This window comes from Semicossyphus pulcher, unplaced genomic scaffold, assembly GCF_022749685.1.
Source record: "Semicossyphus pulcher isolate SPU_LCO1_2020_fin unplaced genomic scaffold, fSemPul1.0.p SCAF_14, whole genome shotgun sequence".
Taxonomy (NCBI): domain Eukaryota; kingdom Metazoa; phylum Chordata; class Actinopteri; order Labriformes; family Labridae; genus Semicossyphus; species Semicossyphus pulcher.
In genome coordinates, this window is record NW_027211648.1 from 9,725,550 (window position 1) to 9,737,423 (window position 11,874).

At 41.5% G+C, this 11,874-nt stretch overlaps 1 protein-coding gene across 1 annotated transcript in view; it reads right to left on the minus strand.

The window, feature by feature from the left end:
* Positions 1-11,661, minus strand: part of stard9 (StAR-related lipid transfer (START) domain containing 9) — a 42,691-nt gene extending 31,030 nt beyond the window's left edge. Inside the window, 3 exon segments of the mRNA XM_069661694.1 lie at positions 5,473-5,589; positions 8,185-8,254; positions 11,416-11,661. Coding sequence (XP_069517795.1) covers positions 5,473-5,589; positions 8,185-8,254; positions 11,416-11,462 — 234 coding nt within the window. The 5' untranslated portion in view covers positions 11,463-11,661.
* Positions 11,662-11,874: the final 213 nt, after the last annotated feature.

Sequence of the window (11,874 nt, forward strand, 5' to 3'; positions counted from 1 at the left end):
GACAGCTGCAGGAGAAGGAAGGGTCCCTCGGTTCAAGTCCTACGCTTTCCAAGTGGGTCACAAAAACACAGCAGCTGGGCCCAGAGCAAAAGCTAAATGCTTTTGTTTAGACACAGGGAATAAAATGTCACTGGAGATCCTCGCGTGGACTTCCTGCTAGGATTCTGAGCGAGAGAACCAGAGGTGAAAGAAATGTGAAGAGAGGGAGGACGCAGACAGGGAGACTAAATAACATGCAGCAAAAAGAGACAGAGAGAGGAAGCTGTTTGGCCGGAGTTCAACAACGCTCTCGTTTGTCACACTTGGACAGAATTTGTAGGTCAAATTAGCATGGGAGGGCAGAGAGGCTGCAAGAGAGGGAGGAGGGAGAGACAGAGATATGAAGGCCAAACAGACAGGCTGCTCCTCGTTACTCAGGCCTCCCTACGCATGGGAATGAAGGACAGTGGGGAAAAAAGATCAGCAGAGGACAGTAAAGTGGGGAAAGACAGGGGGCGCTTTGGCAGTGCATTCCTTTTTTCAGCGTACACTCGTCTAGCAGCTGACCCTGGGGCAAAGGCTAGACTTTAAAAAAATAAATAAAACCATATCTGGAGAGAGTTTGCGGCTTAAGGGGCCCCTCCCTCGATCCTTGTTAAAGGGGCCAAAGCACAACACTGTAGAATGGAGCAGCATGTTACTCTTTTAATGGCAGCCTGGAAATGACTTCTCCAGCCTGCAGACTGATGGGAGCCTTGTGTGATATCCATAGGGTACAGTGGTACAGTATATGTTCCCAAACTCGCTGGGGCAATAATACAACATACACTCAACTACTATTCTTGCACTTTTTTTTTTAAAACATCTGAGTCTTATTTGAGAAGCAACACCCATCTGTTAGTCCATAAACATTATAACTAGAATGGATTGATATGAGGACCACATGTGATGTTTAATAAGCATGTTGGACATTGCACTGATGGAATTAGATGCGATTAAACAAAGACATGTGTTTTCTGCGGCTCCATTTCTGATTACTTGTTTGGTTTTTGACATATGTTTCCATTTCTTTTGCCAGATGATTGCACAACTCAGAGCGCACATACATCAACCAAAGATGCGAAAAAATACGGCTTCTGGATGTGCATCAAAATAGACAATGATGGGTAACATAGCCAGAAGTATGTGCAGCTGTGAGGGGAAGAAATATATAATACAGTTAGAAAGAAATACCCAAATGAGCAGGTTAAGTTTAAAAACATCATCAATGATTCAAACCGCTGATTCTAGGCCTGCAGCAAAATGCTCTTCCTTGGCCCGTAGCCTAAGCTCTTCTGAAATCTGTTTACAAGTTACGGAGATATTCTGATATCAAAGAGACAAAAAACAGACAAATCTCAACCTCCTTGCAGGAAGTAAAAAGTTATCATTAAGCATTGGTTAAGCTATTAACATTAAGTAAGTTCATCTCAAGTCATGTGATAAGACGTGATCGGAAGATAAGACGTGGGCAACACCTGTATCCTATTACATGCTGTATCTAGATAATGACATAATGGAAACAAACACAAACCGGAAAGGTGGTTTCTTGATTGCAAAGAAAACATATACCCTCTCTGAAATAAAGTTATTATTAGGGATAGACCGATTATCGGCCAGGCCGATTACCGGTGCCGATATTCGGCATTTTGACGCATATCGGCATCGGCCTTTTTTTTTTTTGTAATCCGACGGCCGATAAGAGTGCAGAGTGCTCACACACACGGCGGAGAGGAGAAAAAGTTCATTTCTTTGCAAATTTTATTTAACTTTGTTTTATTTACTTAATAAAACTTCAGGAAGTTATTTATTTATTTAAATTTTCAGTTAACTTTATAAGAGATGCTGCTGACCCTGGGAACTCCCTGCGCTTTTTGTTTGTTTAATAAACATATGCTTAAAGGCATTTAAACAAAGTTAAGTGTTGGAGTTTGTATTATTCAAAATTTTGACGCCAATATTTTCACTTTTACTGCAAATGAATATCGGCTCCAAATATCGGTTATCGGCCTCCTTGACTACTAATAATTGGTATCGGCCCTGAAAAAACCATATCGGTCTATCTCTAGTTATTATGCATGAGATCTCCCATGTCATGCCATACACTGGCACCCACATTGACAACGTGCAGTTAAAAAGCACTCTGCACCTTCTGTGATGTACTTTTATCTACTTTCAGTCCCTCTTGTTAATGCTCCTCTTATCCTCTGCCTTCACTGATAGAGAGCAGTAAGTCCACGCATAAATCACAGGTGCTCTTCCTGTTTCCATATGGTGCTGATCTCATATTTCTTTGTTGACAGCATGTGGCTTATCTGGTGTCCTGTTTGGAGTTAATTCAAACCAGGCTGAACTGAACTGGACTGGACTGTGCTGAGGGGGGAGTGAAACGCTCACGTGTGCGTGTGTGTGGAGGATTCCTCTCATACACAGAGAAGCTATTCTTCCCCCAGTCTGCAGCACCACTGACACACAGACCTAGAAACACTGAAATCACAAACTGCGTCGACACACAGAGAAGAAGAGGGAGGAGGAGGAGGAGGAGGAGGAGAGGGAAAAACCCCAGCAAGTCCTTCTGGTGATAAAAAACAGCATTGTGCTCGGAGACGAATGCTCAGCAGTGACGTCTTTGGCCTGAAATTTAACTGTGAAGAATTACTTAGCGAGGCAGCTGTGAGTTTGGCAGGCGGGGGCTAAGAGCTGCAGAGGCACAGTGGACCCCCCTGCCCATATCCCCTCCTCCTCTTGTACCCGAGGAATTCACATCCCCACTCTCTCTTGGTCTCTAATCAGTTTCTCTTGCCTCTGCTTCTTTTTCACTTTCCTTTCCCATATTTCTTGCCGTCAGAAGCAATAAACAAGCTGAGGGGTTTGTGCTCATAAATAGTGGAAAAAGCTTTTCATTAGCTCGATATCTCGGCCCAAAACAAAGGCAGCATTTAGACAAATAGTCCCTTGGTCTCCTGCATTATATCAACAGCTGGATTCAATTATGGAATATGGTTCTCTTTCGAAAACCTTCTTCTTCCCACCTGACAGAACCCTTCTCCTACAAACATCTGATAAAAAGTAAGCCTCACATTCTGAAAAATAAACTTTTTTCCTCGTGGGAAGCCCTCAGCAACAAGAAGGCAACATAACACATCTGGTGCAATCTATCAGTGGTGCATGGGTATGAATGGTACAAGCACGGGAGCCCTGCTCTCTGAGGGGCTCTGGGTGTGGTGGGATAGTACCGGAGTGGAAAACCAAGAGTCAGGATCCCCCTTTCCCTCATCTTGTTTCACCACAGACTTAGATTGTCTCATGGGGATACAGTGCATGACAAATTCAGAGAAAGTCCCTCCTCCTGCTCTGGAAAAAATGCCTGCAAGAATATATTTTTCAAACCATGAGAAAATCCAGTGCTGGCAATAACATCAGCTCATTAATATGTTATAAATATATGTGGTTGGATAGCAGAGAGGATCTAAATGGATACCCTCACTTGAGAGCGATTATCTAAATGTAATGGCACTTAGTGAAATGAGGCGACATAATAATGTGGTTCCAACATTGTTGTAACATTTTGGCTGTGGTTAAAAAATCGGCATGCTCAACTGACCACTTAGACAGGCTCTTCGCTGTCCTAAAGAAGCAATTTGTCTGGTAAAATTGTTAAAAGCGGCTCTTCAAATAATAGTACACCTGCCACTGTGCCCCATTAATCTGTCTTGCTGCCCTACAATGCAAACACAGTGTTTTCTGCCTTCTACGTCAGGGACTGTGTCTATAGCTGCACCAGACAAATGTCTAATTCAAACATTTTAAACTGTGATGGGATAAGTAAACGGCTGACGTGGAGTCTTTATTAAAGAGACCATTCTTTGGGTTCTGCTGCAGGAAAAGAGGTCAGATTTAAACCCAGCTGCTCTGTCCTTCTCTGGTGTCCTTTCGCCCACCACGGGTCGACGGAGGAATGTCTTGTGGCAACAGGGCCACTGTGACTGGACACAATTCTGCTGAGGATAGCGGCCAGAGCAAGAGAGAGAGAGGGGGAAAAAACGGAAAGAGGGAGAAGTGTTGTGTTCTCTGTTGCTCTGTGCAGTGTGTAGGCCGTCATTACAGCCCTGTCTTTCTCAAACACATACAAAGACTGCTCTGACAAGATGAGAAACAGGCAGTGAGGGAGTGGCAGAGGAGAGAACGCCTTTGGGTAAAGAACAGCAAAAAGTGACTGTAAAACTAATGGAAAGTATTGTTTAGAACTATAACGGAAAGTTAATAACTAGACAACTTATCTAAAAAAAGAACTCCATGCGAGTAGTTTTTAAAGAGATTTCCTGTCATAGAATCATGCACCACTTCCTCTTTATCTGGAGCCCGTCTCAGGTTCCAGCAACACCCTCCAATCAAAGCAACTCCCAGATATCTAATCGCCCAATCAAAGCCGGGACATGAAAAGCGAGCTGGCTTTAGCCATGCCATGTCTGAGGCAAAGAGACTTCTGGGTAACAGATGGAGCTGATATCATATCCCCCGAGTGGCCATCTGTGTAAAAACATACAACACAACACGCACACCCCTCTTGTTGTGGTTTGTCTACAAGGACACACCGCTTCCTCCTGAGAAGTTGTATTTGCCTGTTGTCAACTCATGGCAAAACAAATTGGTTGGCACACATCGACGGAGGGGAATATTACATGAAAACGAGAATAATAAGCAGAAACAGTTCCTTTGAGAACAAAAAAGTTATGTAACTTTAGGAATACTGCCTGCAATATTCCACTATTTAGTACAACACTTAGATTGTATAAACAGCAACAGAGATTTTTCCGCCAGGGAGACCCGTATAAAGTACGCTCATGTATATCTGTGAGAGAATCAGTCAAAGCACTCTTTATTTCGTCATTTTTCCACTGAGATAACCACAAGTATGAACCACAGTAGCAAAATCAGAGAAAAACTCAGTTTGAGGCTGAATACTGGATGTAAACTCTGATGCTGTAACTAACTGAAAGGGCCTCCTCAGTTAGTATTGCTCTCATCGGCCACATGAGGAAATAATGAGAATATGAGAACAAGAATTAGGGATAGACCGGCCGGGCCGATATTCGGCATTTTGACGCAAATCGGCATCGGCCATTTTTTTTTCATTACTTTTTTTTTTTTTTTTTAATCCGACGGCCGATAACAGATCAATTTAAAACTGGGTTATTTTGGCTCTGATGAATATGCTTAAAGGCATTTAAACAGAGTTAAGTGTTGGAGTTTGTATTATTCAAAATTTTGACGCCAATATTTTCACTTTTACTGCAAATGAATATCGGCTTCAAATATCGGTTATCGGCCTCCTTGACTACTAATAATCGGTATCGGCCCTGAAAAAACCATATCGGTCTATCTCTAATAAGAATAAGGTCAAAAACTGGATATTCCAATTTATGTAAACATAGTCAGGAGAAAGGTCATTACCTCCTCCTGCGAGGCATAGTGAGGGTCTGCAGGGTCCGCCGACCAGTAGCAGTAGTCAAAACAGAACTCCAGAAGTTTCTCCCTCGAATCCACAGCGCCGTCAGTTCGTCCGTCCAGCTTTATGGAGGAAAACAGAAGAGTAAAGAACATCAGGATGATTTTTTCTTATGCCTTTATTTGATGTGAACAAAAACACAGTCAACATCAAACAATAACAGTTAAAAAAGTGATTTATCTTACAGTACTTAATATTTTGTACTAAAATTTAATTGTCAGCAAATAAGAAGGAGCTTTATGAAAACACTCGGTGATAAAAGCCAGCTACTGTAGCTTTTGTTTATGGGACTGCTGTGGTGTGAAATTGCAAGCAAGCTGTTTCCATTCATTAGCAATGCTTTTAATGCTCTTCCAGTTCTTTAGTCGCCTCACTGCATCGACACTAAACACCTTTCCGCTTACTGCGAGCGAATCCTGAACCGAGGACAGACAGCACAGCACGACGGGATTCATCCAGGCACAACAGTTGCGCTGGTAAACAGCACAGCAGCTAGACATATTTTCCAAATCACTGCATTCAATCTGCACAGCCTAACTGTTCGCATGGAGAGAACCTGACTGTTGTAAGTCTTTCCAGGTGTACCCACTTTACCAAAAGACTTGCTCCATCGGTTTGTGAATTGAGGGAATGATTCAAAGAAGACAACAAGATTGTGAGCACACTGATGTGCGTGTGATTATTGCTAAGTTATTGTCAGTGTATAAAGGGACACCTGTGAATGATCTATAAAGGAATTCTCTCTGTGACTATTGGTATGGCTGGGTTATACTGTGTACTACTATCATATTATCATTATAAGGCAATATATTACTTGGGACAGGAAATACGGAAAGAACATTCCAGCACTACAGTCATAATTTTCTGATTTTATTCGGTTGTTTTAGCTAAATTAAATGCATTTTATTGTATTTCAAGTAATGATATTTTTATTTTAACATGCATGTATTTCATAGGAAATTGGTAAACACCTTAAAAGATTATCTGTGGGCCTTTTTTGAGGTGACTTTGGGGTATCATGTTTTCAATAGCAATAACAGCCTCATTGGAGCTTGTAAGGGTTAAATGTCCTGCTCAAGGACACTTCAGTGGCAGATTCATGATTCATGCCAACAAGAGGGCTTGAAAAGGGCCCCTTTAGTCGCTGTTGTACTTCAAACCAAAGCATTCAATTATCCAAATAATGAATCCACTCACACATCCGTGTAAAAAGCCTTTACCTTCTCTGACCGAAGCTTTGGGCAGCACTAAGCTCTGGGTATCAATTTTGTTCACAGCAATTGGCTCGCCTGAAAGCATGACTGTTTAACCCCTCAGCACTTTTAGGACGCCCAACAATGGGCCTTGCAGTGTATGGGATTAGCCAAAAGCAACACCAGCCATCAGAGCTCCAACCTCTGATAAAAGGCTGAAGCTTAACTAATGAAGTTAGAGTAAACAGACTGGTTTCAAAACATCACGCTTTATCGTTCTCTTGTTTCACACTTTTGAATTAAGTTCAGTAGTTCTTTATAACTTCTACTGTTTGATGTTTGTTAGTTAGCATCGTGTTTATTGTCCTTTAAAATCCTTTTTTCTTTCTATCTCAGATCCTCTAAAAACTGTCCCACTTTCCATAAATAATCATTCCCACGAGACCCTCAACAGCCATCGAGTCTTGATCCTTTTCCATGCAGAGAGAGGCCATATGTGGTTTGTCTCCGTCACATTATTTGTAACAGATTCTCTCCTCCCCCACCCAACTCTTCACTCATACGTCACCATTTAGTAATCCAAACATAAACAAAAGGTGCAATTCTAAGTTGCGCCTTGAAAAGTGAGGTTTGAAATTAGTTTTAAACCGAATTTCTTTGATCTTTTAGTGTGTTTACATTATTTGTAAACACTTCAGATGAACATTTTGATACATGATCCTCAAAGGGCTTTTTCATCTACAAGCTACACCCTTCAAATACACAGCATTTTATCATCTCAGTATTAGCTCATGCAAACATTCAAAAGGAAAAACAACATACTGTCACATGCTCCACACTGAAACAGTAGAAAGACAGGCTTTCTGCAGGCAAAGCAGCTCAACCAATCAGATAAGTCTTCTCAGCCATCTGACAGCAGGTTAGTAAAAGTGTCGGCTTACACAGTAATTATTTCCAAATGTGCAGAACGTTTTTTGAAACCAAAATTACTTCTCCAGGCAACATTTATATTAAAACACACTTTATGTCTCACAATCAGTACTGTTATTATTAAGGCATCGTACCAGACTCCCTGGTAATATTACCGTATTAAACACACATTGTTATTTGCCATTTTATGTTTGGTAATGTTTTACCTAAAATAAATATTATGGCAAGTAATTCTCTTTGAGCATCTGCAGTAAAAGTAATCTGTTTGTGTGAGTGTCAGAATGGATGTGTTTGACAGGAAGGGTCACTCAATATGAGTGTATGTGTGGGTTCAAAACATATAATAAACAACAGTAACACCAGGCAGGAAAAGGCTGATCCGATGCTGTAAACATCCTGTTACTGTGATAAATACCCCCTATATCCTACTACTACTATTACTTCTAATTACTAACAACAGACACACAAACATAGACTCAATATTGGTTAGAACTGTGCAACATTTTGGTGTTTTCACTCAAAAATAATACTCACCTTTCCATTTCGGATCTTCACAAACTTGTCCTCCACCTGCACTGCTAGCCGTCCTCCATCTGCACTCTCCCTGAAAGCAGATAGAGAACCAATACTTCAATAAACATCCATATTTAATATTTATACATGTTTCCTTTAAAGAAAAGAACATCTAAAGGTGGCTGCACGCTGCCCAGACAAATGCCAACCAACTCCAACTGTTGGGTCAGTGTGCACCAACAGTTGGTGTTGAGTTTGACATGTCCAGTGGGTTTGGTGGAGTCGTGGAAAGTCGGACCAATGTGCGCCTTTTTCCAACAAACGTCAACATTCTAAGAGTGTGTTCCTTTGACAATTAGCCTTTAATCGCGTTCGGAACATCAGTACGCACGACCTTCGTCCTGTCAGCTAATGTCTGGGCAGTGTGGAGCTGGTAGTTGGTTTTCAGAACATTCTAAAGACCAGCAACTGCCAACTTTAGAATGTCGAGGTGAGTTGGGCGTTGTCTGGGCAGTGTGCAGCCACCTTAAGGGATGCTATCAGCACTGATCAGTGTCCACTCCAGATGCAAACCAGACAGAGATTCAACAAAGGTTTCCCTTTGGATTCATCGCCTAATGGGTTTAAAATCCTCTTTTTGCTGATGCAGATGTCATTGAGAGCGTGTCCAGATACATTTAAATCAGTTCCACTTGACTTGAGGCCATCACATGACAGTTAATACAATGCATGTGATTGTGTGCGTGTCTGTGTGCGAGAGAGAGAGATCTATGAAATTGCCACCAGTTTCAGATTCAAATGAAAACAGACCCCCACACACTCCAGAGACTACCTCTGATGAGGCTGCCTGGGTTGTCTCCACAAGAGCACGGACAAGTCTTGTGTGCGTGTGTGTGTCCCCGCATGTGTGTAAAACAAGGTCAACTCAGCTATGTGTTCTCCAGCAGCTGGACCGAGCACATCTGATGCAACACATGTGAAACTGGAGGCAATCACAACACGGAGCTGAGAGAATTTCGATCTCCAGGAGCGATAATGATGGCGAATGCTGCTGCTGCTGCCTGCAGTGTAAGCTCTCCGTGTCTCTGCGGTGGGCCGGGGGCATACGAGAAGGCTGTTGTAATCGTCAGCCCTCCCTGTACTTCACCACGCGGGACCCATTTTGCCAACCCCAGCAGCGGCCCAACCCAAAACCACTAACATTCAATCTCAGGCTCAAACTAGCATGAAGGAGAGGAGGTCTGAGGTTGGAAAATAGTAAACCCCACAAAAAAGTGTTTGGATACAAACCTAAGACAAGCAATTACACAACTGGGTTGACATGTTTTCTGCACATGTGAAAGCCTGCATGCAATCGGGGGAACTGAATCCTATTGGTCAACTGAAACAAAGAGTAACACACGTCTATGTCCGAGCGAGTGAGGAATGCAGCTAACCAGGCTGGTGTTATGTTATCTCTGTCACACAGCAGGGACTTATTCAAATATATAAGTAAGGAAATACATCCTTCACTTTAAAAAGGGAAAAGAAAAGAGCAAAGGACAGTAGGAGTGTAACACCCAAAAATCAGGAAGCACAGATTTGCATGACACTGAACATTATCTGTAAGAAATTCTTTTGTTATGCAAAACACCAGGAAGGCTGGCTGAAAGAATCATTGTCCAGCCTTCCATAGCCCGAATAATGCTTTGTTATGGTACTGTAGCAATCCTCACAGTAAGTACCCCTACAACACATGCTGCAGGAGTTGAAAATAATTCAATGTACTACTATAAAAGTACTATATCCCCAGACCCTTAAGAGCTGTAATTCAACACGTTGGAGCAATCTGCCTGTTAACATAGGGAGGAAAGTAACTTTACAACCTCCCAGTGTTTCTTTGCTACTTAAACAGCAGATTTCACTGCACTGTAAAACCAGGGGGAAAACTTTTTTTCCATAAATGCCTCTCACTAAACAAAGCAAATGGCTTTAAGTAAAACGAGTAAAAGAGGATTTAGCCTGTTTTGTATACTAAACCCTTTTAATCCATAATGCTAACAAAGTTGATTATTTGATAAACAGAAGAAAACGTACGCACACAAAGGCCTGAACAGCCATAGCTGACTTAATCTTCTTTTCATTGTTTCCATGTTAATATGAACCTCTAAATCCACACCATTACATCATCATTAAAAACTTTTTTCTGGACAGAATCGGGTCAAAACCTGCAACAGTACGTTTTAAAATATAGTGGTGACCCCAAAGTTTCCAAAGATACTAATGTACACATTTGAAGATAAAGGGATCTACATGAAATTTCCATTAGATAGATAGATAGATAGATAGATAGACTTTATTGATCCAAAACTGGAAAATTGTGGAACTTATAACAGGCACTGCGGGGATATGAACCCAGGACCTCCTGTTTACAAGACATTTTTTTTAAAAGTTCAGATTTAAGGCAGGATATATGACCTCCAGTAATTAGTTAATTAATCATAAATTGTATAATTAATACATTTACAATAAATCACTTGATTAAGTCATTGCTTAGACTCCTATTGGTTATTCAACCTTAAAGATGAAGGGTGGGATGGATGAAAGGGTTGAATATCTGTTGTTTCTTCAAATCTTGAGATAAAGCTCAAGTGTCTATCAACCTGTCAGGTTACGTTTCCCCTCTTTTAGTACAGAATTACTTCACTGTTTGAATAAACATAACTTTAGTTATCTACCCCAGGGGCAGTCATACATGAAGAGACAGCAAACTTGTTTTGGACATCATTAATTTCTGATTATAGCTACACCGTAATAGCCTACGTTAATTGATTTTATGTATAATTGGCTGCACTTTCAACCTCACCTAGTTCATTTTTTGCACGTTACTCAGCACCACACAGTTGTTCAGGACACAAGACGCTCAGTCAGTCAACACTACTGACAGCTACAGTTGTCATTATTCTCCATGTGCACTACTGCAGTTTTCCAATTAGCTAGCCTGCTAGCCTAGCCTAACGTTCGTTTCTGATATGAAACGTCAAAAAGCGAAGTGACAATAGCGCTAATGCAAAATAGTAAACATGTGCAGCTTTGTGTTTTAGTGTTAATAGCATCAAGCAACAGCCCAGGTGCCATGTCTGGCAACAACAGTTGTGATATAAAGTAAGCCACAGAAGCAATATAAATGAAATAACACCAATTACGTCTATTTAGCCGTTTAATTAACCTTACATTAGCGAACAGAGGCGTTTAGCTAACATTCAAACTTACCGTGCATTCGGAGGACGAACTCGAACGGCAACTTTAACGTTTGCCATGATGCCTCAACGGTTATTTAACACACAACTCAGCGGTTCACTAAGTCTGAGTTGGTGTTAAACAACTTGGCGTTTTCCCGCGTGAGCATATTGAGTCTTCTTTCATTTTATTCCCAGAAAAGTCAAGAGCGGGAGGAAACGGTCCAGCCATCCGCTGTTTAAGTCATCTCTGCCGGGCTCTGGTCGTGGGTTCAACCGCCCGCCGAGTCTCTCCAAAAGTCTCAACAGAAGTTAAACTTCCTGCTGGACAAAAAGGGAGGGGAGGGAGGAGAGATGCTCCACGATACTCCTCCTACTACGCCCTATTTACATCTCTTTTACTGCATGTCTCTTATTATTCAAATCCCTCTGGTCAAACGGTTTAATATTTTATTTTAATGAAGATGATGAATCTGATTTGTGGATTGTGATT